At 43.9% G+C, this 27,987-nt stretch overlaps 1 protein-coding gene across 1 annotated transcript; it reads left to right on the forward strand.

Moving 5' to 3' along the window:
* Positions 1-38: 38 nt before the first annotated feature.
* On the forward strand, positions 39-27,848 carry LOC118557877 (NLR family CARD domain-containing protein 3-like). The gene is made up of 9 exons (XM_036128354.1): positions 39-328; positions 450-569; positions 3,392-3,627; positions 7,004-8,337; positions 8,386-8,885; positions 16,779-16,964; positions 25,412-25,585; positions 26,891-27,061; positions 27,718-27,848. Exons 1-9 carry the CDS (start codon positions 225-227, stop codon positions 27,728-27,730), a joined length of 2,838 nt encoding a protein of 945 aa, XP_035984247.1. The 5' UTR covers positions 39-224; the 3' UTR covers positions 27,731-27,848.
* Positions 27,849-27,987: the final 139 nt, after the last annotated feature.

Genomic DNA, 27,987 nt, shown 5'->3' on the forward strand with positions numbered 1-27,987 from the left:
CCAGATGGTTCTGAGGAGATCAGCCAGCAAACATCAGGAGGTGCATGAAGTAGTGAAGGAGAGGACAATCCAGACCCAGATGGTACCTGCTGAACTCAGGTTCCTCTGGTCCTCTACACACATGATGGGAACCAGCTTTCTGCTCTACAGAACACTGACTGGACCTGAACCACTGGGAACTGACTGGTTCTGGTTCCTCTCTCAGGCTGACTGAAGTCCAGGAGATGGAGAACAGAGCAGAACCTCCAGGACCCAGCTGTCCGTCTATGAGGAGTGACTGGTCCAGAGGAAGACCTCCACACTTCAGTTCTGAACCTGGACCCTCAGAGTAAGAACCTTTAAAGCTTCTGCTTCTCTGCAGCAGTTTGTGTTCAGAGCTTCTTCTCTGGTTTTTATCAGAGTTTCTCACTGATTGATGTGATCTGAATAACAACATGTTGGTGTTTCAGAGGTCAGAACCACAGACAGAGAGCAGAACCTCCAGGATCCAGCTGTCCGTCTATCAGGAGTGACTGGTCCAAAGAGAAGAATCCAGACTTCAGTTCTGAACCTGGACCCTCAGACTCAGAGTAAGAACCCAGTTTCTAACTGATCCTTGTGATTCCACAGAGATATAATATCTAGAACATTAACTGGTTGATCTTCAGCGTCTGAATCCAAAGTAACTTTATTTTTTTTTTTTAACTTAAAGCTAAATAATTCTGAAGGATGTCAGTCAGGTGTTGAAATGAAGACCTGAGAATCAATAATGGTTGTTATGCCCACAAACATGTTTGAATATGAATATTATCATAATTTGCTATTATAATTTAATAATAGATCATTCAAACTCAGATGGTAGCTATAACAAATTTAATTTGAATGCTTGTGATCCAAAGGCTATGAGCCTGTAGTGATTAATACTAACATTTATTAATTAGCAGTTATGAACTTATACATGCTGGAAAAATGTGATCTGACCAGTTTATATGATTAGACTTATCCAGCAAACGATGATAACTCAAATTATAATTGCAATTGGAGTTTTAATCCGTACTTTTTTACCACAAACCAATAAAAATGTCTCAGTTTATTCAGTTATTAACTCAGAAAGAAGGTACTTCTTTTTGGTCTTAGAAACCATTTTACTTCTGGACCAAAATAACCATAAACAACCACAATTTCACAAGTTATTATATATTATTCTAATAATTCCCTGTTAAATAAATGATTCTACTTAATAAAACACTAGGAAACACTACTGGCTACTCAAAAGAACATACAAAGGAAGTAAATGAAAATAAAACAAGTCAAAAATGGATTAAATGGATAATAGCGATGCTTAAATCAGTTCACAGTTGTTAAGACTGATTGGCATCACATTGAAGAAGTCTGTGCTTTGACATAGCAGCATTAAAAGATATTTCCCTCTGGGATTATTAAATTCTGTCTGATTCTGATATGGCTAACATAGCTTTGAGGTATCAGTGGAGTACTGGAACCAGATCTGTCCAGCCAGGTTCTGTGATGAATAACAGACCCAGACAGTGGTGAGATCCAGCAGCAGCTCTGCCAAGTGACAGATGAGTGTTAGAGGGGCCATGACAGTAAATTTAACTTTTCTGAGGTTTTAGGGTATAATATGGTCTGTTGGGCACTGATGAGGCCGTGTTAAAGTCACAGTGGATACCAAAGCACACTGCCAGAGCTGGTCAGCTTTGCTGCTTTGCTAAAAAACACTCAGATCAGAAAACAGTTTATCTTTCTATGTAATTCATGTTCTCCAATCAGAGCGACCCATGAAGCAAACACAGCAGAGTTTATGGGACTTTACTGTAGATAGTTTACTGTGAGGGGGATTCAAAGAAACTGATTAACAAACGTCTGTACCAACACAGAAGGTGGTGACCAGTTTATTTAATTTCTAAATGGTGGTAAAGGTAATAAAGGCGTGTTTGTAGGTATTAAATCCATCTGACTGACGACCACCAGTGTCAGTGTAACGGTGGTGGAGAGCCAGCAGACAGCTACATAACCTAACTGTGTTTCAGGAATGCTGGCAGTGACTTCTCCTTCTCTGCTTCAGTACTGAGGTGAATTACTGGGTCCCAGCTGCATATTCCTGTGTCACGGTGCACTGTAGTGACCCCCCCCCCCCCACCGTACCGTGGTCTGTGAGGCTTTGTAGTTGGTTTCACTGTTGAATGGAGCCGCCAGTTTAAAGTCTTTGGTCCAAAGCCAGTTTTAGGCTTTAAAGTGTCTGAAAAGCTGAAACACAAACACTTCAACCAGCCATGAAACCATAATGGATTTATAACGGAGTGTTGCTCTGAGAAGGGAGGTGTGGATGGAGGGGAGGTGGTGCTTATGTTGGGGAGACCAGTTTCTTTAAATATGGTTGTGTCATGAAACAGGGACAGGTGGACCCAGTATTCAGGACAAACAAAAATAATGATATTTTAAAGGGATTTATTAAACAGAAAATCAGGTGGAAACAAAATGGGCATCAAGCCAAAAACAGGAGGACTGTGTCCAAAAAGCAAAAATAGTCAAAAAAAAAACAAAAAACGGTAAACCAGAATAGCAAGAACAGGCAAACAGACAGGATGTTTACTAAATGACTGGCAGGTGAAAAACAGATAAACTAAAACCGTTTCAGGATAAATCAAGACAAACCCAACCTAAAACAGAAACTAAACCTATGACGAATATGTTAAATGGAGAGAATCACTAAACCAAAACAGAAACTTAAACTAAACTAATCCAGAACCAAAATAACCATAAAGACCAAACCTAAGCTAGAGAACCAAACTAGGACTAATAATAAATAATAAAAACCAGAGCTAATACTAAGACAGGAGAGAGAACTAATAATCAAATAACAAACATAAACCATAACAAACTCAAATCATGACATTGTTGTAGCCAATCAGAGTGAAGTCAACCTGGTAGATCTGCATATCGTTACCATAACAACCCTTTTACTGAGGAGGATGTTTGGCCTGACAAAACTACAAAATTACGTTATTTATTAAAATGAAGTTCTTTGTAAAAGTTACATATGCAGCAATATCAACTACATGAAATGGTTTATACGGTGATTTCTGTCACCTTTAGGTTCTGTACTTGGAACATTAATAATGTGATAAAGAGGAAAGCCATACTAAACTGTTTAAAGAGAGATAAAGTACAGATTGATCTTCTTCAAGAAATGAATAAGTGATGAAGAACACAGAGAACATCTGAGTGAACTCATCGTGCTTCCATGAAGAGAAAGCAAAGCTGAGGTTCTGTTCTGACCCAGCTTCTGGTCCGCTGTTGGTGGTGGACCTCCATGAACATCTCCAGCTTCAGGAGGAGCTCCACCCTGTTGGTAGTGAACTGTTTCAGTGATGAAGAAATGTCTCCACAGAGGGAGGAAGAGGAGCAGCGTTGGTGAGGAGGAGCAGAGGTCCTGCTGTGCTTTGTGTCAGAAGGTCCTGATGGACCCGGTCTCTACCAGCTGTGGACACTGGTTCTGCAGACAGTGCATCACGTCATACTGGGTCCAGTCTGCTCCATCAGGACCCTCCTCCTGCCCCCAGTGTGGGAAAAGACCCAGAAGAGGAGCTGGACTGCTGGCAGCCAATCAGAGCAGCTGTGCTCCAGGTGAGACTGAACATCTCCAATCAGAACTTCCTTCTATCGTCTCTGTTGGACTAATTCCTCGTCTTTAGTTGGCATTTGGGAATCTAAGTGTTTAAAGTCTTTCTGGGATCGATTATTTGCCCTGAATCTCTGGATTTCCAGCTGCTGTAAATGTAACGTCTGTGTTCAACCCAACAACCTATTGGGTTTGCTTTTGAAGTGGTTCTAAATAATTGGCATCCTCCCAAACATGATTACCTCGTCCTCAGTAAGTGAGGCAGCGTTGGAGGAATCTTTAGAACCTGCGCAGTGTTTGAACTGTTTAAAAGCAGTAGAGCTTTCTGAGCTATCTAAAATTTTAGCTTCATCTAAACCTTCTACCTGTATGTTAGACCCAATCCCAACCAAGTTGGTTAAGGACATATTCCCTTTGATCAGTGGCACTATTTTAGACATGATTAATCTATCCTTAGTAAATGGATATGTACCACAGGTTTTGAAAGTAGCTGTTATTAAACCTTTACTTAAGAAACCTTCTCTTGATCAAGATGAGTTAGTAAATTACAGACCTATATCTAATCTTCTTTTCTTATCTAAAATTCTTGAGAAAGTAGTTGCTAATCAACTTTGTGAACATTTACAAAGTAATGACCTACTTGAGGAGTTTCAGTCAGGCTTCAGAGCTCATCATAGCACTGAAACAGCTCTGGTGAAGGTCACTAATGATATTCTCATGGCCTCAGATAATGGACTTGTGTCTATACTTGTCCTGTTAGATCTCAGTGCTGCGTTTGATACAGTTGATCACAATATTCTCCTACAAAGACTTGAGCATACTGTAGGGATTAAGGGAAAACATTAGGCTGGTTTAAATCTTATCTGTCAGACAGATTCCAATTTGTTCATGTTAATAATAAATCTTCCTCAAACTCTAGGGTCACCTGTGGAGTACCACAGGGTTCAGTCCTTGGACCAATTCTCTTTACTATATATATGCTTCCGATAGGCAAAATTATCAGACAGCATGGGATTAATTTCCACTGTTATGCTGATGACACTCAGCTATATTTATCCATAAATCCTGATGAATCCAATCAATTACTTCGACTGCAGTCATGTCTTGGTGACATCAAAAGCTGGATGACTTTAAATTTCCTGCATCTAAATTCTGACAAGACCGAAGTTTTAATCTTTGGGCCAGAGTCCTCAAAAAATAAACTTCTTAACCAATCACTTAATCTGGGTGGCATTAACCTGGCCTCTGGTAATAAAGTAAAAAATCTTGGTGTTATTTTTGACCAAGACATGTCATTTAAATCCCATTTTAAACAGGTTTCCAGAGTTTCCTTTTTTCACCTCCGGAATATCGGCAAAATTAGAAACATTCTGTCCAGGAGTGATGCTGAAAACTAGTCCATGCATTTGTTACTTCAAGGCTGGACTATTGTAATTCTTTACTATCAGGAAGTCCACAAAATGCAGTTCAAAGCCTTCAGCTGATCCAAAATGCTGCAGCAAGAGTTCTGATGAAAATCAACAAGAGGGATCATATTTCTCCAATTTTAGCTTCCCTTCATTGGCTTCCTGTTAAATCAAGAATAGAATTTAAAATTCTTCTTCTAACGTATAAAGCCCTTAATAATCAAACTCCATCATATATCAGAGCTCTGATTACCCCGTATGTTCCTAACAGAGCACTTCGCTCTCAGACTGCAGGTCTGCTGGTGGTTCCTAGAGTCTCTAAAAGTAGAATGGGAGGCAGATCCTTTAGCTATCAGGCTCCTCTCCTGTGGAACCAACTCCCAGTTTTGGTCCGTGAGGCAGACACCCTGTCTACTTTTAAGACTCGGCTTAAAACTTTTCTTTTTGACAAAAATTATAACTAGTGGCTCATGTTACTCTCAGCTACCTTTATAGTTTTACTGCTATAGGCTTAGGCTACTGGAGTATATCAGGATCTAATTTTCTCACTATATTGAGTTCTACTGTTCTTCAATTATGCATTATGTGTTGTCATTTCTGCTTTAACTTTCTGTTCTCTCTCTTTTCTCTTCATAGTAGGTACACCTGGTCTGGCGTTCTGTTAACTGTGACATCACCCAGAGAAGACGGCTCACCCGCTATTACCATCTAATGTAGAACAGATTACTAGATCAATGTGTGCTTCTGTGCTTTTTTGTTTCTCTTGTTGTGTCTCTGTTCTGTCTTCTGTAACCCCAGTCGGTCGAGGCAGATGACCGTTCATACTGAGCCCGGTTCTGCCGGAGGTTTTTTTCCCGTTAATGGGTGGTTTTTCTTCCCACTGTCGCTTCATGCTTGCTCAGTATGAGGGATTGCAGCAAAGCCATGTACAATGCAGATGACTCTTCCTGTGGCTCTACGCTTCCCCAGGAGTGAATGCTGCTTGTCGGGACTTTGATGCAATCAACTGGTTTCCTTATATAGGACATTTTTGACCAATCTGTATAATCTGACCCAATCTGTATAATATGATTGAACTTGACTTTGTAAAGTGCCTTGAGATGACATGTTTCATGATTTGGCGCAATATAAATAAAATTGAATTGAATTGAATTGAATTCTGTTTTCAGCCCTTTGTGCTAAATGCATTAAAACTGAAGATCTCCTTAAAGCTGCAGCTCATTTTGATGGAAACAAAAAGGTGGAGAAAACAACCTGCTGCACTGCTGCTTTACAGAAAGAGGGAAGGAAAGTCTGAGAGACGGAAAGCTTTATTTCCTCTGACAATAGATCCCAGATTACAGCAGATATATTTGTAGAAACATGGAATATTTCTATCTGCTGTTTACTTCTAAAGGACCAAATCAGTCCCATGTCATTTCTAATCTGTAATTATTCTCTAAAAACATCCAATCCAGTCTGTGAGGGAGAAAAGCATCTGAAATGTGAACACTAGCTGATCCAAGGAGCTGTTTCTCTGGCAGATTAGAGCATTTCCTCCAGATTTCCTTCATTAAGGCTGAAAATGCTGCCAGGAAGCATTTTCTGTCTCTCTGCCTCTTCTGTAGCTGCTGTGTTTGTGGGAGAAGGTCAGATGGAAGCAGAGAAATGAGGACAATGGTGACCTGATGCTAAAGAGTTGATGTTGCTGAAAGCTGCTGCATGTTTCTGTCAGCATTTCTTCATCTGATCTGCTTTGTGAATAAGATCCTGATAGTGAACAGATACTGGCCACAAAGCAGAGGCACAACTCTGCTGTCTGACCATCTAACAAGGTTCTGCTTCTAAGGATGGATCCCATTGGTTAGCATCACATCATGTGAACTAAGAGACCTTCTAATGATGACACCTCCTGATGTTCCAGATGTTTCTGCTCCAGCTTCATCACTAAATCAGGGTTTTTCCTTCAGTTGTCTCTTCTTCTCTGTTCCAGCAGATGTTGGTCTGCAGGAGGTTCTAGAGGAACATAAGATCAGTCTGAGGAGGAGATGTGAACGTGTGACTGAAGGAAGTGATGAACCAGGAAGTAGAACCCTCCTCAACAGGATCTACACTGATCTCTACATCACAGAGGGACAGAGTGAAGAGGTTAATAGCCAACATGAGGTGGAGCAGCTGGAGAGAGCTTCCAGGATCCAGAACCTCCATGGCTCTCCAATCAGGTGCCACGACATCTTTAAAGCCTCACCTGACCAACATGGAGCCATCAGAGTGGTTCTGACCAACGGCGTGGCTGGTGTTGGAAAAACCTTCTCAGTGCAGAAGTTCACTCTGGACTGGGCCGAGGGCTTGGAGAACCAAGATGTCCGTGTGGTGGTTCTGCTGTCGTTCAGGGAGCTGAACCTGATCAGAGGTGAGCAGCACAGTCTTCTCACGCTGCTCCATGTTTTCCATCCAACCCTCCAGAAGCTCCCAGCAGAGCAGCTGGCTGCCCACAAACTTCTCTTCATCTTTGACGGCCTGGATGAAAGCAGACTTTCTCTGGACTTCAGCCACAGTCGGCTGGTTTCTGACGTCACACAGAAGTCATCAGTCGACGTTCTGCTGACAAACCTCATCAAGGGGAACCTGCTTCCCTCGGCTCTGGTCTGGATCACCTCCAGACCTGCAGCGGCCAATCAGATCCCTCCTTCATGTGTTGCCAGGGTAACAGAGGTACGAGGCTTCAGCGACGCCCAGAAGGAGGAGTACTTCAGGAGGAGGTTCAGTGATGAAGAGCTGTCCAGCAGAATCATCTCCCACATCAAGACCTCCAGGAGCCTCCACATCATGTGTGGAATCCCAGTCTTCTGCTGGATCACTGCTACGGTTCTGGAGGACATGTTGACCACAGAGCAGAGAGGAGAGCTGCCCAAGACCATGACTGACATGTACTCTCACTTCCTGCTGGTCCAGACCAGGAGGAAGAAGAACAAGTACCATGGAGGACATGGGAGGAGTCCACAGGAGCTGATGAAGGCTGACAGGGAAGTTCTCCTGAAGCTGGGGAGGCTGGCGTTAAAACATCTGAAGAAAGGAAACATCATGTTCTACCAAGAAGACCTGCAGCAGTGTGGTCTGGATGTCACAGAGGCCTCGGTGTACTCAGGAGTTTGTACAGAGATCTTCAAGAGAGAGAGCGTGATCTTCCAGAAAGCAGTCTACTGCTTTGTTCATCTGAGCATTCAGGAGTTTCTGGCTGCAGTCTACATGTTCCACTGCTTCACCAGCAGGAACACACAGGTGGTGGAGAACTTCCTGAGGGAAGATTACACCAGCAGGAACACACCGGTGGTGAAGAACTTCCTGAGGGAAGAATACACCAGCAGGAACACACAGGTGGTGAAGAACTTCCAGGGACAAAAATTCAGTGAAACATCTCTCGATGACTTCCTGGAGAGAATCATGGATAAATCCCTCAGAAGTGAAAATGGCCACCTGGACCTGTTTGCTCGCTTCCTTCATGGCCTCTCTGTGAAGTCCAACCAGAGACTCTTAGGAGGCCTGCTGGGTCAGACAGAGAACAGTCCAGGAACCATCCAGAGAGTCATCAACAACCTGAGGGGGATGAGCACTGGTAGAATCTCTTCTGACAGAAGCATCAACATCTTCCACTGTCTGATGGAGATGAAGGACATCTCAGTTTATCAGGAGATCCAACAGTTCCTGAAATCAGAGAACAGATCAGAGAAGCTCTCTTTGTTCCAGTGCTCAGCTCTGGCCTACATGCTGCAGATGTCAGAGGAGGTTCTGGATGAGTTGGACCTGGAGAAGTACAACACATCAGAATGGGGACGACGGAGACTGATTCCAGCTGTGAGGAACTGCAGAAAGGCTCGGTGAGTCCAGATGTCTTCATTGACTGATGCTGATTCAGCATTATTACCGTCCGGTTTATTCTTCATTATTCAGTCGGTTCTGGACGTTTTTGGACCTTTTAACTACTTCCTTCATACTTTGGACTATTTCAACCATCAGATTTCTAAATCTTCAGCTCATTCAGGTCAGCTCTGCTGCAGCTTTTGGTATTTAGAGATTTTGATCTTTTAGAAAGATTCAATCATCCAGAGACACGTTTTTAAACTTTAAACAGCTCTTCACTCATTGGGCTGTTACCCATTTCAATCTGAAAAACTCACACAGAAAGAAAAGGCAATTAGAAGAATTTTATTGATACAATATTTTAAGAGTTTGGCGCTCAGATCTCGGCAGGAAAAATTCACGCTGAATTTTCCTTCAATATGCATAAGCAGGCGTATGAGAATAGGGACATTTCCCCCCAAAAATTACCGAGGTCCAGGCCGGTGCATCAAACAGGCCGGTTGCCTTGAAGGCCTACCAAAGTTGAGTGAGATGTACGGGGAGATGAGGTGAGGTGTATGTTGAGGTGAATGAATAGAGATGGTCAGTCTCAGGATGATACTTGGAACTGAAAGGCTTGCAAAGGGGAACATGTAAATCGAAATACTTGGACCTCGGCAGGAAACATAAATCAGGAAACATGATTTATACTTTAACGTAGATAAACAGATGTATGAGAATAGGGATGTTCCCCCCCCCCCCCAAAAATGCTGAGGTCCAGGCCAGAGCGTCAGCAAGTTCAGAAGGCAGAGAGAAGGAGAAGGATGAGTAATGAAGGAGAAAAGATGTGAAAGCTTAGCAAAGAGGGCCATTGCTGCAAAGGCTTTCCAAAATTTAAACAAGATGAATGGAAAGATGAGGTGAGGTGGATGGAGAGGTGAAGGGTGAGGTGAAAGGTCAGTTTCTGGCTGATGCACGTGATGAATGAATAATCATAGCAGGGAGGAAGGTGGGAAGCATCCAGGGGACATGGGAGGGAACACAGGGAGTATGGCAGAGAACGCAGGGGACATGGCAGAGAACGCAGGGAGCATGGTAGAGAACGCAGGGAATATGGCAGAGAACGCAGGGAATATGGCAGAGAACGCAGGGAATATGGCAGAGAACGCAGGGAACACACAGGGAACATGGCAGGGAACATGGCAGAGAACGCAGGGAATAGGCAGAGAACGCAGGGAATATGGCAGAGAACGCAGATGCCAAATTGCACCAGAGTTGCAGCGGTTTAATAACGATTGGTATCAATTGCTGAATTTAAATTGCACTTTATACTCCAACCAGTAGGTGGCAGCAATGCCACCACAAGCCCGGTGGCTACCGGCAACACCAGAAGAAGAAAAAAACGAAAACAAACAGTAAAATGAAATACGTTCGCCTGAATAGAGGACGAACATGGGTGAATACATATTACCTGAGCTGGCTCCGAACGCATTAGCGAGTGAATGAGAGAGTAGATCCGGCTGAAAAGTTGTGGCAGGTCAGACCAGCATACCCATAGTGTTAAGCATGCGCGAACATGGTTGCGCATGCGTATAACTGCACAAAGTTGCGAAAACTGGGAGAAGCACTCAGATTGCAATACCACTAAAAAAACCCGCAAAAAGTAATAAGTAATTAATTATGCGGCACAGCCCCGATAGCGAGCTGTTGGAGCCGGGAGAACCGTAGCGGTGATCGGCTAAAGCGACGGTTAGCTTGCAAAAATAGTCCCAGCGATACGGTTACCAGCGATCATCCGCTGCCGGCAGCTGGGTTGTAATTTTTAGCCGGTTAAGAGCCAGTTCGCGCATGCGTAAGACTATGGGTATGCTGGTCTGACGCGGTATGCTGACCTGACAGAACACCGGGACGAGCGGCAAGGTGGCGCCGCAAAGCCGATGAAAACCAGAGGAGGTCCCGGATGAGTCGGCGGATCCGCGAACCAAGAGCCAGCCCCACGGGATCAGTTTGAGAAAGACCCCGGCGCGCTATGAAGCGAAGCTGACCGGAACTTAGGCAGAGTTGGGACGCGTCTGCGTCGCTTGGAGTTCATTGCGCCAGGAATCGGAGCTGACGAAAACAGAGGTCGGAAAGGAAGATGTGCAGCTAGACGGTATTCCTATGGAGGGAGGATTTATGGATAAGTTATTATCTCTTGAATCCAGTCATCAGAGTCCAAACCAGACACGCCCAGCCACCGCTTACTCGCTGAGCAGAAGGCCGAGACGAGGATGTGTAGTTCTTTTAAGATGAACCCAGGATGCTGATTGGCTTCAAGGAGGAGCAGTTCAAAGCTGATTGGTTTGCGTCAGAGGCGGATGAGTCTGATTGATGGAGGTAGGCAATAGAGTTTCTTCAGTCTGAATTTTCGCTTTAGTTCCATAATTCACCTCTTTAGAAAATCACTTTTTAGGTCAGGGCTATTGAACTACTTCTGGTCCGCTGGTGATGGTAATCTGGGCCGTAAATGACTTCTTTGTAAAAACTAAATAAATCAGAGAAGATCAGAAACATTGTGGGAAAAACAGCCCAGATGAGCGGCATGGTTGAACAGTCTTGGTTTGTCTGCTGTTCAGTTCCTAACCTCTAAGTAATAGGTTAGCTTTCATTGTTCTCTGAAACAGTCCACAACTATGTTTGTCTGCCAGTGTCTACGACTGTCACTGACATCTTCAACCCTTGGAGTAAGCCCCCCCACTGTGTAAAGCCACATAGGTGAGCCCACAAGAAGAGACATGTGGCTTTATTTGCTCTTCAACCATTGGTTAACAAACAGTTGTCTGAAGGCAGGCAGGTTTCTAAAGCTGACTGCAGAACAGAGGATGTCACTAAACAGAACAGAGACAGAACTCATGGTGCAGAACTGTCTCTGTCTGAATCCGCCTCTCCAGCAGCCCTACACCAAGAAACAGGAAAGGAACAACAGCTTCATTTTTAGTTTTATTTAACCAGGAAAAAGACCATTGAGATCAAGAACAATAGAGAACAAATGAACAGTGTCCTGCCTTTTGTTAAGACAGCAATAAATTCATGGTGGGAATAAATTAGATAATAAACTAGTTCATATTTTAAAATGAGTCCAAGTAAATCCATGCTAACAATAGTTAAAAAGGTTTGGGTGTGATATTTAATCAGAGTGAGACCTCCCATCTTGGTCAGATCTCTGAATAAAGGTTCCTCAGAGAAGTGAAGGACATCAAGCCTTGTGTGGAGAACTTTCTTCATCTTGGTGGCTGTCTAGCTTCACGTAGTCTCCTGTTGTGAGGACAGCAGCAACAGTCCATGACAAGCCAAGCCTAACAACACCACAGTGTCTCTCAGGAGCCCTTTGGCTTGTTCCACTATGTTATGGAGCTGGAACAGAGTTAGAAGAGAAAGATTTCAGCTAACTAGATCCGCTATCATCACACCTCTCAACTTTAGGGAAAGTTAAGAGTGAGATTATGTTCATTTTTGGGCTGGGGGAGCGGTGGAGAATGGATCCAGTCAGCTGCGTCTCATTTTAACTGACTAGACATGGAAGTGGAGATGTTTTCCTTTGGTTAAAAAGTGAAAGAGGAGTGTCAACACCTTACTGTCCAGTTAGTGGGTTAAAGAGAAAAACACCAAACTGTTCTCCTGGGATTGTTCCAACATCCCAAGACTGCCTGATATGAGCAGAATCATGTCTGTTTAATCTCTATTCACAACATTTATGCTCAATATTGCACCTTCTCAACAAGTAAACGGCTCTGTGGTCCATGCCAGATTTCTGAGGAAAATCCAGTTTGCTCTGATTTTGGCTCATCTGCAGAAATTCTGTCTGCTGCAGCCAAAACTCCACCTTCCTGAGTCCATTCAGCTGCGGCTATATTCTTGTAAAATAGATTTTGTTACTAGATAGACCCGCATGAATGGATCAAATGAAACAGACCCCTCATGTACAAATACTCACTGAATAAAGTTATAAAGTAGTTGTAAGTTTCTGCCGGCATTATTACACTCCTTTTTTAATCAGAATCAGAAATACTTTAATAACTACAGGTTACTACATGGGTTACTACATCCTGGTGCTAAATCTCACTGCAGAAAATGTAAATAATTTAATGGCAATAAAATTAGAACCCTGAAAGATGTGCACATCTCTCAGTTCTTCCATAGCAGGACTGCTCCTCTGAAATAAAAATATGCTATACAGCTCTTTAAAAAAATCCATGTTGTAATTTCATGTAATGGGGATAAATAAGTTTGGTCTAAACTAAGAAATCTAAAAGAAATGATGCTGTAACTTGATTCTTTTATTAAGCCATGTAGCTTGATATAACCTCAGGTTTTGGACATATCTGTTGCTCACAGAGGTCAAGTGAACGCTGCAGCTTTTCAAGCTCTGCGTCTCACTGGTTATTAAGTGACTGTAGAAAAAACACTATTTGGTAACGTCTGGCACCAGCATAATTTATACTTATTGATAGCGGTGAGGAATCATTGAGGTGGGAGGATTTCCCCCATTGGTGCGCTGCGTGTCAGAAATAAACAGTGAGGAAAAATGCATCAATAAAGAGAGTAAAGGGCTCCTTTAGAGGGAAGAGGAGGAATGAGGGTCTGAGCTGAAGCCCCTTCAGTTACAAGTCCCTTAATGACCCTTAAAAGCGGACACCTAAATTACATGTAAGGTAATTATGTGCACCTGAATTCAAGCACAAAGTGACGCATCAACCCCCCAGACTAAATGGAGTTAACGGAGCTCAGAAAGCGTTCATTTAGAGCGTATTTGATCCTGTCTACAGACACCAGGCTACAGACTTCAGCTGAGATGCTTTAGCAGCTGTCTAAGAGCTACTTGATGATTTATGGAGTTGGATTTCATCAACAACCACGATTGATTGTGTAATCATGTTCACCATTAGACTGATTGACTGAAGGTTGTAACTCAGGAAATAACTGATTACTGAGTTCCTAATTAAAAGGAAACAGTGATTTTATCAGGCTGCAGCAAACAGAAAGAGAGCAAAAGTGAAGCCACCCTCAGCAGCAGCAGCAGCCTGTTGCTCTCCCAGCTCTGCTCTGATCTCAGCAGCACCTTTCACATTGCTATAGCAGACTGCAGCCTTGGGCCCTGAACCAATAACACATAACACACATTTCAATCTGAAAAACTCACACAGTAAGAAAAGGCAATAGAAGAATTTTATTGATACAATATTTTAAGAGTTTGGTGCTCAGACCTCGGCAGGAAAAATTCACGCTGAATTATACTTCAATATGCATAAGCAGGCGTATGAGAATAGGGATATTTCCCCCAGGCCTGAAACTGGTGGTGGAGTGGAGATAGAAGAAGTTTGTTCAGTCCATATGATGATCTGTTTGAGCTAGATGTCCAACTTGATAAACACAGGTTTGCCTGATCTGTCCATGATGAGCAAGCATGAAGTGACAGTGGAGAGGAAAAACTCCCCTTTGGGAAGAAACCTCTGGAAGAACCAGGCTCAACATGGCGGTCTTCTGCCGGACCCATTGAGATGTGACAGGGAATGCAGTCAGAGTCCAGGAGGAATTCCACTCTGATAGGGACGAGGTTGAAGGAGCACCATGGGAAAGCCAGATGGAGCTTGGCTACCATGGTGGAGAAGGGATGGAGGTGGGTTGAATCAGGGTCATCTGAGTCCAAACCAGACGCGGCACGCCACCGCTTGCTCGCTGAGGAGAAAGCCGAGACGAGGATGTGGAGTTCTTTTAAGATGAACTCTGGATGCTGATTGGCTTCGAGGAGGAGCAGTTCAAAACTGATTGGCTTGGGTCGGAGGCGGATGAGTCTGATTGATGGAGGTAGGCAAGAGTTTCTTCAGTCTGAATTTTCGCTTTAGCTCCATAAGCCAAACACTGATGCTCACCCACACAGAACATCAGCCATGGCCTTGTGAAAGAGGGCAAAGTGGAGCCTGGTAGCAGGTGGAGCTTACCTGAAGCTGAGCCGGCCTTCTCCTTGGCCTCCATCTGCAGGTGTGAGTGGCTTTAATGCTCAGAGTGGCTCAGAGCTGATAGGTCTGGCTTTAAAACACAAGAGGAACCAGTCATGGCTGCACGCTGGATCAGAAAACAGATCTGCTAACCATATACAGTCTAAAACGTCAATTAGACTGTTTAGAAGTTTTGTTCTCATTTCTTCTGCTTTCTTTTGATCACATGCGCCGTGTTTCTGTGCTGCACCGCTCTTACTGCCCCCCCCCCCTCCTAGGAGTCAGGTGCTTTTATCAGCGGCCAGCCTTCAAAACGTGAATCACTACGTCTACGTTTAATGTCCTTCCACTCGTACCAAAATGTCCCAAATTAAATAAATAGGAGAGTCAGTAGCTGTGTTTCATGCTCTTTTGTTTTTAACGACACAGAACCAGTGGTGCTTCCGTGGGCGTGGTTCCTTGAGCTTGAATTCAGGTGCGCAAAATTACATGTAATTTAGGTGTGCACTTTTAAGGGTAATTTTAAGGAACTTGTAACATCAGGGGCTTTAGCTTAGATCCATTTTTCATTCTCTCCCCTCTAAAGGAGCCCTTTACAGTCTTCATTTATGCATTTTCCCACCGTTTATCCCTCGCGTGCGACGCACCAACGAGGTTAACCCCCCCAAATGAACATATACTCACTCTTAATTTTTGGTAAAAATGGAGAGGTCTGGTGAGGATTAATATTTTGGCCGGTAAAAAATATGCCTGGCCGGTTGATTTTTACATCTACCGGCCAACTTGGCCGTCGAATCAGGAAGTTAATTTCGGACACTGGATCTAAGATGTCAAAGCATTAGGACGACTTTCCTGTTAGTGGAACTGTAAAAAGAATTCAGAGTTCAAGTGTCACATATAAAATACATAATAATAAATAAATAATGAATTGAGCATAAATCTGAAAACATTGTCCACTAATCTACCATTTTAGTGTATGGTGGCACAAGTGAGTCAAGAGTCAAGATATCTATCAATTTTAATATAATTATGTAGATATGATGATTATTATTATACTCAATGTTCATAATAGAATAATAATAAAATAAACCAAATGTTTTTGAACTTGATTATTATTGCACATTAACAAGCTGCAACCAGCTATAAATGGTTGTAACAAAATCTTCTCTTGCAGCAATATATCAAGCTAAAACAGACTCTGTAGTAAATTAAATAGGGCTCCCTCCACTGTAGACAGCAGCAGGTAGAATGTACTTCAGCTATTATACCACTGAAGAAGTAAAGTGCTAAACTAAGTCAGCCACTGGTAAACTCCTGCAGCGGAGAGCATGCTGTGAAGAAAAGCTGCTTTATTGATGCAGTTGTAGTAACACACTGTGTTCTAGTGGAAGTAACGTAACGCCGTTATCTGTTACATTAAGTCATGACTCTCTTTACTAAATGAAAACTGGAGCCTCCTGTTTTCTTTTTGATACATTACCAGTAATTTTACCCAGTTTGGTCACTTCCAGTAAAAGGAAGAGACGTCACTTGTATGTATAGTTAGAGATGATTTGGAAGTGAGATGAAACCAAAACAACCATAGTGTATTATCACTAGACTCACATATGTCTAGAGATAATCTGCTGATCATTTACATAGAGGAGACGGCCAAATGCTACCATGGACATCCAGATAGATGTAGTCAGTTCTGTTGTTTTACTCTAGATGATCTTTCTTCATCTTTGTGGTTAAATGAAGCTTTTAACCAAAGCAGAGACACAGCAGCTCTGCAGTAGAACCAAGACCTGAAGAGACTGAAGAGATTCTCTGTGTGGGTCAAACAGGACATTGATGTGAAGAGCAGATGTTCATCTGATGATGACATCACTGTTTAGTCATCATCTTTTAGTCTGTTTATCAGTCTTTATTAGTCTGATTTAACTACAACTGATCTGATTCTTTCTCTCATCACAGACTAGTGGGCTGTATGCTCTCAGTGACTGAATGTGAAGTTGTGGCCTCAGCTCTGAAGTCCAACCCCTCCCTGACTGACCTGGAAATAGATCAGATCTATGATGGATGGAGAACCTTTGGAGACTCTGAGATGAAGCGTCTCTGTGAGATCCTGGAGACTCCATTCTGTAAAGTAAAGAAGCTGACGTAGGTTTTATCTTCACTGGTACTTTAATACTTATTTTATTAATAATTTTGTTCTGACATTTTTTCTTTACAGACAACCTGCTGTCCAAATGTTTTGACTTGTTAATTATTTATTTTCTTCTTTGATATTCAATTCAATTCAATTTTATTTATATAACGCCAAATCATGAAACATGTCATCTCAAGGCACTTTACAAAGTCAAGTTCAATCATATTATACAGATTGGGTCAGATTATACAGATTGGTCAAAAATGTCCTATATAAGGAAACCAGTTGATTGCATCAAAGTCCCGACAAGCAGCATTCACTCCTGGGGAAACGTAGAGCCACAGGAAGAGTCATCTGCATTGTACATGGCTTTGCTGCAATCCCTCATACTGAGCAAGCATGAAGCGACAGTGGGAAGAAAAACCACCCATTAGCGGGAAGGAAAAACCTCCGGCAGAACCGGGCTCAGTATGAACGGTCATCTGCCTCGACCGACTGGGGTTACAGAAGACAGAACAGAGACACAACAAGAGAAACAAAAAAGCACAGAAGCACACATTGATCTAGTAATCTGTTCTACATTAGATGGTAGTAGCGGGTGAGCCGTCTTCTCTGGATGATGTCACAGTTAACAGAACGCCAGACCAGGTGTACCTACTATGAAGATAAGAGAGAGAAGAGAAAGTTAAAGCAGAAATGACAACACATAATGCATAATTGAAGAACAGTAGAACTCAATAGAGTGAGAAAATTAGATCCTGATATACTCCAGTAGCCTAAGCCTATAGCAGTAAAACTATAAAAGGTAGCTGAGAGTAACATGAGCCACTAGTTATAATTTTTGTCAAAAAGAAAAGTTTTAAGCCTAGTCTTAAAAGTAGACAGGGTGTCTGCCTCACGGACCAAAACTGGGAGTTGGTTCCACAGGAGAGGAGCCTGATAGCTAAAGGATCTGCCTCCCATTCTACTTTTAGAGACTCTAGGAACCACCAGCAGACCTGCAGTCTGAGAGTGAAGTGCTCTGTTAGGAACATACGGGGTAATCAGAGCTCTGATATATGATGGAGCTTGATTATTAAGGCCTTTATACGTTAGAAGAAGAATTTTAAATTCTATTCTTGATTTAACAGGAAGCCAATGAAGGGAAGCTAAAATTGGAGAAATATGATCCCTCTTGTTGATTTTCATCAGAACTCTTGCTGCAGCATTTTGGATCAGCTGAAGGCTTTGAACTGCATTGTGTGGACTTCCTGATAGTAAAGAATTACAATAGTCCAGCCTTGAAGTAACAAATGCATGGACCAGTTTTTCAGCATCACTCCTGGACAGAATGTTTCTAATTTTGGCGATATTCCGGAGGTGAAAAAAGGAAACTCTGGAAACCTGTTTAATATGGGATTTAAATGACATGTCTTGGTCAAAAATAACACCAAGATTTTTTACTTTATTACCAGAGGCTAAGTTAATGCCATCCAGATTAAGTGATTGGTTAAGAAGTTTATTTTTTGAGGACTCTGGCCCAAAGATTACAACTTCGGTCTTGTCAGAATTTAGATGCAGGAAATTTAAAGTCATCCAGCTTTTGATGTCATCAAGACATGACTGCAGTCGAAGTAATTGATTGGATTCATCAGGATTTATGGATAAATATAGCTGAGTATCATCAGCATAACAGTGGAAATTAATCCCATGCTGTCTGATAATTTTGCCTATTGGAAGCATATATATAGTAAAGAGAATTGGTCCAAGGACTGAACCCTGTGGTATTCCACAGGTGACCCTAGAGTTTGAGGAAGATTTATTATTAACATGAACAAATTGGAATCTGTCTGACAGATAAGATTTAAACCAGCCTAATGCTTTCCCCTTAATCCCTACAGTATGTTCAAGTCTTTGTAGGAGAATATTGTGATCAACTGTATCAAACGCAGCACTGAGATCTAACAGGACAAGTATAGACACAAGTCCATTATCTGAGGCCATGAGAATATCATTAGTGACCTTCACCAGAGCTGTTTCAGTGCTATGATGAGCTCTGAAGCCTGACTGAAACTCCTCAAGTAGGTCATTACTTTGTAAATGTTCACAAAGTTGATTAGCAACTACTTTCTCAAGAATTTTAGATAAGAAAAGAAGATTAGATATAGGTCTGCAATTTACTAACTCATCTTGACCAAGAGAAGGTTTCTTAAGTAAAGGTTTAATAACAGCTACTTTCAAAACCTGTGGTACATATCCATTTACTAAGGATAGATTAATCATGTCTAAAATAGTGCCACTGATCAAAGGGAATATGTCCTTAAACAACTTGGTTGGGATTGGGTCTAACATACAGGTAGAAGGTTTAGATGAAGCTAAAATTTTAGATAGCTCAGAAAGCTCTACTGCTTCTAAACAGTTCAAACACTGCGCAGATTCTAAAGATTCCTCCAATGCTGCCTCACTTACTGAGGACGAGGTAATCATGTTTGGGAGGATGCCAATTATTTTATTTTTAATGGCATCAATTTTATTTATGAAGAATCCCATAAAATCATTACTACTAAGAGCTAAGGGAATGGATGGATCAACAGAGCTGTGGCTCTGGGTAAGTTTGGCAACTGTACTAAAGAGAAATCTAGGATTATTTTTATTCTCTTCAATTAATGATGAAAAATATGCTGCTCTAACTCTGCGGAGGGTCTTGTTATACAACAATAGTCTGTCCCTCCAGATTAAGTAGGATTCCTCTTGGTGTGTAGAGCGCCATTTTCTCTCCAATTTCCTAACATTGTGCTTCAAGGAACGCAGCTCTGAATTAAACCAAGGAGCCAGCTTCCTGTGAATAATCACCTTCTTTTTCAAGGGAGCTACATTGTCTAATGCAGAATGCAATGAGGAAGTCACATTGTTAGCAAAGGTATCGATTTGTGAATGGGAAGAAACAGCAATGCTGCCATCTACAGGGCATTTCTGCAATACTGAGGATATTAAAAAGGGGACAGACTCTTTAAGTTTTGATACAGCATTATCCGATAAAAATCTACTATAATGGAACCCTCTTTTGGGGGTGGAGAACTCAGTTAGATTAAACTCAAATGTTATTAAAAAATGATCAGACAGGACAGGGTTGTGAGAGAATACTGTTAATTCTTCACAATCAATGGCATATGTCAGAACAAGGTCTAAAGTATGGAGCCGAGAGTGTGTCGGTTCATGCACATTTTGAGCAAAACCAATTGAATCTAGGATAGTTTTAAAGGCTACACTAAGGTTATCACATTCAGTGTCAACATGGATGTTAAAATCACCCACTATAATAACCTTATCAGTATTTAACACCAAATCAGATAAGAAATCTGACAACTGATCCAAAAACTGAGTGTAAGGGCCTGGTGGACGATACAAAACAACAAACAGAAGAGGTTTTATTGCTTTGCAGTTTGGATGAGGGAAACTGAGGGTTAAATGTTCAAAAGAACTGTAATTATTAGTTGGCCTGGGACTAATTAATAAATCAGACTGAAAGATAGTTGCCACTCCTCCTCCTCTTCCCACAGATCTGGGAATGTGGAAATTTGAATAACTGGAGGGGGTTGACTCATTTATACTAACGTAGTCCTCTTGTAGCCAGGTTTCTGTGAGACAAAACAAATCAATCTGATTATCAGAAATCAATTCATTAACTAACAAAGTCTTTGGAGGGAGAGACCTTATATTTAATAGACCACATTTTATTATTTTATTTTTAGGTTCAAGGTGAACCATATTGATTTTTATTAGATTTTTATGATTTGTTCCTTTTAGATAAGTTTTTGATCTGTTAAGTTTTGGCCGTGGGAAAGACACCGTCTCAATAGGATAATGGATGGGTAACAGTACAAAAGCTGCCGAGAGGTGTGTTAAACTACCAATATTCTCAGTATTGAACATTTAACACTTAAAATGTTTTGGACTGAAGAACAAAAATTAGGAAAACAAGTCAAATGATGTGAATTATTGATGGAGATGTTTTAATTTGATTTGGGAAAGATTTAGATAACCAGATCAGATGATTTATCTTTATTTTTCATTTCTTTGTCACATCTTTATATGAAACATTAATCTTTGTTCCTCCAGAGTAGTGCCAGGATCACATTCATACACATAAACAGTAAAATAAAAATAATAAAACAGCATTATCTAAAAAATGAATGTTTGAGAAGAACAAAGAGAGAAAATGTAAACTAAATCAAAGCGACGGCACCAGCAGGTTGCATGTTCTCCCTGTGCATGAGTGGGTTCTCTCTGGGTACTCCGGCTTCCTCCCACAGTCCTAAAACATGACTGTTAGCTTAACTGGCCTCTCTAAATCCTCCTTAGGTGTGAGTGTGTGTGTGAATGGTTGGTTGTCCTGTCTGTCTCTGTGTTGTCCTGTGATAGGCTGCTTACCTGTCCAGGTGAAGCCCGCCTCTCAGCCACTGACAGCTGCAGATAGACACCAGCAGCCCTCAGGACCCCAGCAGGGATAAGCCTGGTGGAAAATGGTTGGATGGACGGCACCAGCAGGTTCCAGCAGCTCAGCTTTGTCCTGAAGCTGCTGTTCTGTTGGTGCGGCTCAGAGAGGAACCGTCCTCTTCAGTCTGACAGCTCAATCAGACAGAACCAGAACCAGGAGCCAGCAGTGTGGCTATTAAAACTACAGCACAATATTGAAAAGTAAAAAGCTCTACTGCAGCAGACGCTCTCTGGACTCAGCGGTACCGTTCAGCAACAAGCCAACAAGTTTGAGCACCAAGAAGGAAAGCAAAGAAAAACTGAAGAATCATCATTTCTATTAGTCTGCAGACCATTTCTGCCTGGCAGACCATGATCCAGAGGAACATCTGGCTCCAGCTGTTCTCCTCCATCCTCCTCCTCCCAGGATGTGAAAAAGGAGGTGCTGGGAGCCCCATCAGCCCGGATGCTCTGTTGGCTCCTCACTTTAAATCGGCGCTGGAGAAGATCCAGAAGAACGCCGAGGAGTCAGAGACGCTTCAGGACCTGGTGAGGCCTCGCTCCGGGCCGACGTCCCTCGCTGGTCTGCCGGCTGCTTGGAGCACCGTGGCAAGGAGGTCAGGAGTTCAGGCGCTCCACGCCTCCTGGAGACTCCCTCTGCTCCTCCATCAGCCTCCTCCTCCATCAGCCTCCTCCATCAGCCTCCTCTTCCATCAGCCTCCTCCTCCATCAGCCTCCTCCATCAGGCTCCTCCATCAGCCTCCTCCATCAGACTCCTCCTCCATCAGCCTCCTCCATCAGACTCCTCCTCCATCAGCCTCCTCCATCAGCCTCCTCTTCCATCAGCCGCCTCCTCTCCCCCTTCTCTCCTCCTTCTGTCCTCCTTCTCTCCTGCTCTCCTCCTTCTCCTTCTCTTCTCCTTCTCTTCTCCTCCTTCTCTCCTCCCTCTCCTTCTCTGCTCCTCCTGACCTCCCTCTCTCCTCCTCTCCTCTCCTCCTCCTCTCCTCCTTACAGACTGATCAGCAGAGGCTCCACGCTGCACCTCCTTCTCTCCTCCTCCGCTCCATCCTCTCTCCTCCCCCTTCTCTCTCCTTCTCTCCTCCTCTCCTCTCATCCTCCTCTCCTCTCCTCCTCCTCTCCTCCTTACAGACTGATCAGCAGAGGCTCCACGCTGCACCTCCTTCTCTCCTCCTCCGCTGCTCCCTCTCTCCTCCCCCTTCTCTCTCCTTCTCTCCTCCTCCTCCTCCTCCTCCTCTCCTCCTTATCTTCTCATTCTTTTCTCCTCCTTCTGTCCTCCTCTCCTCCTTCTCTCCTCCTCCTCTCCTTCTTATCTTCTCCTCCCTCTCTCCTCCTCTCCACCTTCTCTCCTCCTCTCCTCCCTCCCCCTTCTCCTCTCCTCCTTCTCTCCTCCTCACAGACTGATCAGCAGAGGCTCAATGCTGCACTTCCTCTCTCCTCCTCCTCTCCTCTCCTTCCTCTATCCTCCTTCTCTCTCCCTCTCTCCTCCTCTCCTCATTCTCTCCTCCTTCTCTCTCCCTCTCTCCTCCTCTCCTCCTCCTTCTCTCCTTCCTCTCTCCTCCTCCTTCTCTCCTCCTCTCCTCCTTCTCTCCTCCTCACAGACTGATCAGCAGAGGCTCCACGCTGCACCTCCTCTCTCGTCCTCCTCTCCTCTCCTTCCTCTATCCTCCTTCTCTCTCCCTCTCTCCTCCTCCTCTCCTCCTCCTCTCCTCCTCCTCTCCTCCTCACAGACTGATCAGCAGAGGCTCCACGCTGCAAATCCTCTCTCCTCCACGGTTCAGAGGAGTCATGGAGACGGTTCTAACGTCTCCAGAGCAGAGCGCTGCACCTCCTCTCTCCTCCACGGTCCAGAGGAGTCATGGAGACGGTTCTAGCATCTCCAGGGCAGAGCGCTGCACCTCCTCTCTCCTCCGCGGTTCAGAGGAGTCATGGAGACAGTTCTAGCATCTCCAGGGCAGAGTGCTGCACCTCCTCTCTCCTCCCCGGTTCAGAGGAGTCATGGAGACGGCTCTAGCGTCTCCAGAGCAGAGCGCTGCACCTCCTCTCTCCTCCACGGTTCAGAGGAGTCATGGAGACGGTTCTAGCGTCTCCAGAGCAGAGCGCTGCACCTCCTCTCTCCTCCTCCACGGTTCAGATGAGTCATGGAGACGGCTCTAGCGTCTCCAGAGCAGAGCGCTGCACCTCCTCTCTCCTCCACGGTTCAGAGGAGTCATGGAGACGGTTCTAGCGTCTCCAGAGCGCTGCACCTCCTCTCTCCTCCACGGTTCAGAGGAGTCATGGAGACGGTTCTAGCGTCTCCAGAGCAGAGCGCTGCACCTCCTCTCTCCTCCTGCATGGTTCAGAGGAGTCATGGAGACGGTTCTAGCGTCTCCAGAGCAGAGCACTGCACCTCCTCTCTCCTCCTCCATGGTTCAGAGGAGTCATGGAGACGGTTCTAGCGTCTCCAGAGCAGAGCGCTGCTCTCGTGTCAGAACTGCAGGAACTCCTGGATAAAGACGTCATTTCCAGGGTTCTCCACGGGGTTCTATTGCCTTTATTTACTGGTTCTGATCACAGAGAGACGGTTCCACATGCTGACAGTCAGACAGCTGCTGGAGAACGTTCTCCAGAACCACTGGTTCTTCTCCATAGATCTGAAGGACTACTTCCATGTTCCATCATCCCCAAACACAGGAAGTATCTGCGCTTCTCCTTCCAGGGGATTGCCTGTCACTACAACCCGCCGTTGGGTTCCTCTCTGGTTCCACGCACGTTCTCCAGATGCCGCTGCGCTCTGCAGGGATGAGAATCCTCTTTTATGTGGACCACCTGCTCTTGCTGGCTCGGTCCAGAGAGGAAGCGGCGGTGCAGACCAGAGCTCTGGCTCCACAGCTGACAGAACTGGGTTCTCCATAAAGTGCTAAAAGGTTGTGTTCTGCGTCCCAGCTGCTAGGAGCTAAACTGGGCCACCATGAGAGCCCAGAGCAGACGCTGTCAGCGCTGCTCTGCCGGGTCACACCTCCACACAGTGACAGCTCTGTCCGTCATGCGGCTGCTGGGGATGACGTCAGCGGCCCACCTGCTGCTTCCGCTGGCTCTGCTTCATAGGAGGCGCCTGCCTGCAGAGATGCTTCACCCGCCTGCGCAGAGACCCTGTGGCCAGAAGAGGCAGAGGATGACTGCAGTCCCTCCGTCAGTGGGAGCCCACCTGGCCCACTGGGGAAACCCCCCCACTGTGTCAGAGGGAGTTGCCCTCAGCAGACCTACGTCACACGTCCCGGTGTTCACAGACGCTGTCAGGCTGGGAGGAAGGTGTCTGTCCCAGGTAGTGGCAGAGAAGTGGCCACACCACATGTCTCTCCACATAAAGGTGCTGAAGCTGACTCAGCATTTTGCTCCTCTGCTGCGGGACCAGCAGCTTCTGATCCACACCCACAACAGGCTCACAGCAGCGGCATAAAGCGCCAAGGCTGCTGCTTTAGCTTGAAGATGAATCCAGAACAATGTGAGCTGAAACTCTGTTAATGATCCATGTTTAGAACATTCTGGCTCTGAGAACCACTGTTCTAGCAGAACCCTGAGCCAGACTAGAAGACAGCAGCATTTTAAACAGACGCCAGAGCCATCAGACTTAAATATCCAGCAGCAGCAAGTGATCATGGATGGATTTATGTTCAAGGAGAGTTTATTGTTGGCTGCTAATCTCCAAGCTCTAGTGCCCCCCCCCCAACCCTAAGCCCAGAACATCTTCATCAGCAGCCGCCACTGCTGAGAACCACACCTTGATCTGGACCTTCACACGTCATGATAACATGTTCTGGTTCTGCTGGCTTTAACTCTTTAAATCAGTTCTACTGGATCACATATCAGACATCAGTTCATCATGTTTCTGGCACTTTTACATTCAGGGACATTCATTTTCTACATTTGATCATTTATTTGTTCATGTTTCAGTTTTAACCTGCATCCTGGTGGCTTCAGCTCACATCTTTCATTCTTTATTCAGATTGTATAGCTGCAGTTTGTCAGAGATCAGCTGTGAACATCTGGGTTCTGCCCTGAAGTCCAACCCGTCCCATCTGACAGAACTGGACCTGAGCTCCAACGACCTGAAAGATGGTGGAGTGAAGGAGCTCTGTGGTTTCCTCCAGACTCCCCTCTGCAAACTACAGACACTGAGGTCAGACTCCATGTTTTAGTTCTGATATCTGTGATGTGAAAGTTGTGTTGACACTAAACTGCAGACATCTGGCTGATATTCTACTGATCCACACTGAGGATCTTCATGGTAAAGTCTGCTTTCTTCTTCACTGCTTTGCTCCACCTAAAGTTTCTTTCTTTTTCTAACTTCCTGTCAGCATTTATTCAATAATCAGCAGAAAACATGAAACAATGAGCTGAATTTCAGTTTAGAGTTGCAGCTTTTATCCAGAACTGAGGAAGAGGAAGAGAGAAGAAATAAAATGCTGATGTTTCATTTATTTGAAGGTTTTTAATCTCTTTAAACCTTCATCAGGTCAGTTTTTCTCCATTTTCTACAGGATGATGTTAAAATAATTGAATAAGTGGATGTAATTGAGCTGAAAAGCAAAGTTCAGATCTTGTATTGTAATAAATCTTTGCTGAGTTTGTTCCTGGACTTGGAGCCAGTTTTTAATGTTGTCTCTCTGTGTAACTGAGTCTGAGCCCTGATCTCAGGTCAGAAGCGGACAGCATTGGGACCCCCAGTGTGTAGAAATGCCCCTCATGTGAAGCGGCTCAGAGGGGATTCAAGCCAGTTTAGAAAAGTCAATTTCAGCTCCTGGAATCTGTGTGACAGGAACAAATCTATAATCCCTGATTGATGCTTCAGCACTTTTAGAAGCTCTGCAAGGATTTTACTGACTAAAACACTCAGACACAACATGTCACAGTAGCAGGTTCTGCTTCTGGGAGCTTCAGCTCCTAAAGTCAGTTTACATGAAATATTCTCCTTCCCATCATGTTTTTATGGCTGTGGAATCATTAAAATACTTCATTTATCTGCATTAATCTCCATTTTCTACACATTAACATTCATGAGGTGCTTTGCATCGAGCGTTTCTGCTTGAATCTGGGCGTGTAGAGGGCAGAACCTGAGCCAGAACCTGGTACCAAATGTATCGCTACAGCTGGGATCTAGAAAGGAAAATGGCTGCTGCTGTGCCTGAGCATGGTTTGATTCATCTGAATATTTTTACCATACTCCATTTTCTTTTTCTTGGCGTTCACTTTTAGTACGGATTCCACACAAAGTTTCTAAATGAGAGCCAGGACTGTAAAAACCGCTAAACAAGTTTTAACTGTTGAAAGTTCTGATATTGTTGAAGAGCTGAAGTCAGCAGGTCTTTATTGAAGCAGCAGCTTGTTGTCATTAATATTAATGAGGGTTCTTTAACTGGTTCTGTTGGACTGTTAGAACCTGCATCCTGGTGGCTTCAGCTCACATCTTTCATTCTTTATTCAGATTGGAACGCTGCAGTTTGTCAAAGATCAGCTGTGATCATCTGGTAACGGCGCTGAAGTCCAACCCGTCCCATCTGACAGAACTGGACCTGAGCTCCAACAACCTGAAGAAATCAGATGTTCAGCAGCTGCAGGATCTTGTAAAAAGTCCAGACTACAAACTGAAAACTCTGTAAGTAGATGGTTGGAGTGAGTCCAGCTGCTGTCAGCAGAACTGTTCTGAACCCAGTTGGTACCAAAGCAAAGATCCAGTGTTTCCAGTAAAGCTGCAGCTTCTCAGTGGGAGGAGAATGGTGACAGGCTTCCTGATTGGACACAAAGACAACAATGAGCCAATCAGAGGAGCCAGCAGCTTGTTGTCTTCCTGTCTTTGTGTCCATGTGAAGATGACTGTTGTTGTTGTGTTCATGTCTTCCAGCTGACAGCCTTCCACCATGTCTAGAGACAGTGGTCCTCATTCATCAAGCTGTGGAGCATCAGATCTGATCTCAGACTCTTTGTTCTCTCATTTCAACAGCAAACAGCTGATCAGTTTCATCTTAGTCACAGCTCTGAGATCAGTCTGACTGCAGCCTGCAAATCACTGATTTCACAGCCCATCATTCCATTTAGTCACCGTGTGGTCTTTCTACAGAGCACAAGCTCTGCTGAAGTCCACTCAACACATCTGGACATGTGTCCTTCTCTCACTAGTTTCATCCAGATGTGTTCAGGGACAGCCTCCATGTTTCTTAGTCAGCTGATGTTTCAGGAACAGATGTTCATGTTCAGCTTCCAGAGGCTGAAACACTCACTGATCTCCTCTGTTGCTCCTTCTTCTCTCTGCAGGTTGTGGAGGTGATGATCTTAGTGGAGGAGAGAAGCTGAGCTGTCCTGATGATCCAGAGGTTGAAGCTGCAGCAGTTTGACTTTAAAGAGACTCTGACTGGATCCTGATGATGAACTCTGACCTTAGAGATGTTGATCCTGTTTATCTGATCATGTCTGTCATTTAGTGTCTGATATTGTTTGTCTCTGTGGACCAATGAGGATCAAATGAAAACTAAGCTGCATTTAGTGGCTCCATTGAGTTTTGATCTGAATCTGATGAAACTGCAA

This window comes from Fundulus heteroclitus, chromosome 24 (genome assembly GCF_011125445.2).
Source record: "Fundulus heteroclitus isolate FHET01 chromosome 24, MU-UCD_Fhet_4.1, whole genome shotgun sequence".
Lineage (NCBI taxonomy): Eukaryota > Metazoa > Chordata > Actinopteri > Cyprinodontiformes > Fundulidae > Fundulus > Fundulus heteroclitus.

Coding starts and splice junctions, on each gene's coding strand:
- LOC118557877 (XM_036128354.1), top strand. CDS start 225: ATGGAGAACAGAGCAGAACCTCCAGGACCCAGCTGTCCGTCTATGAGG. Junction 3,628..7,003: donor TCAGAGCAGCTGTGCTCCAG/GTGAGACTGAAC, acceptor CTGTTCCAGCAG/ATGTTGGTCTGCAGGAGGTT. Junction 16,965..25,411: donor TGTAAAGTAAAGAAGCTGAC/GTAGGTTTTATC, acceptor TTCTTTATTCAG/ATTGTATAGCTGCAGTTTGT.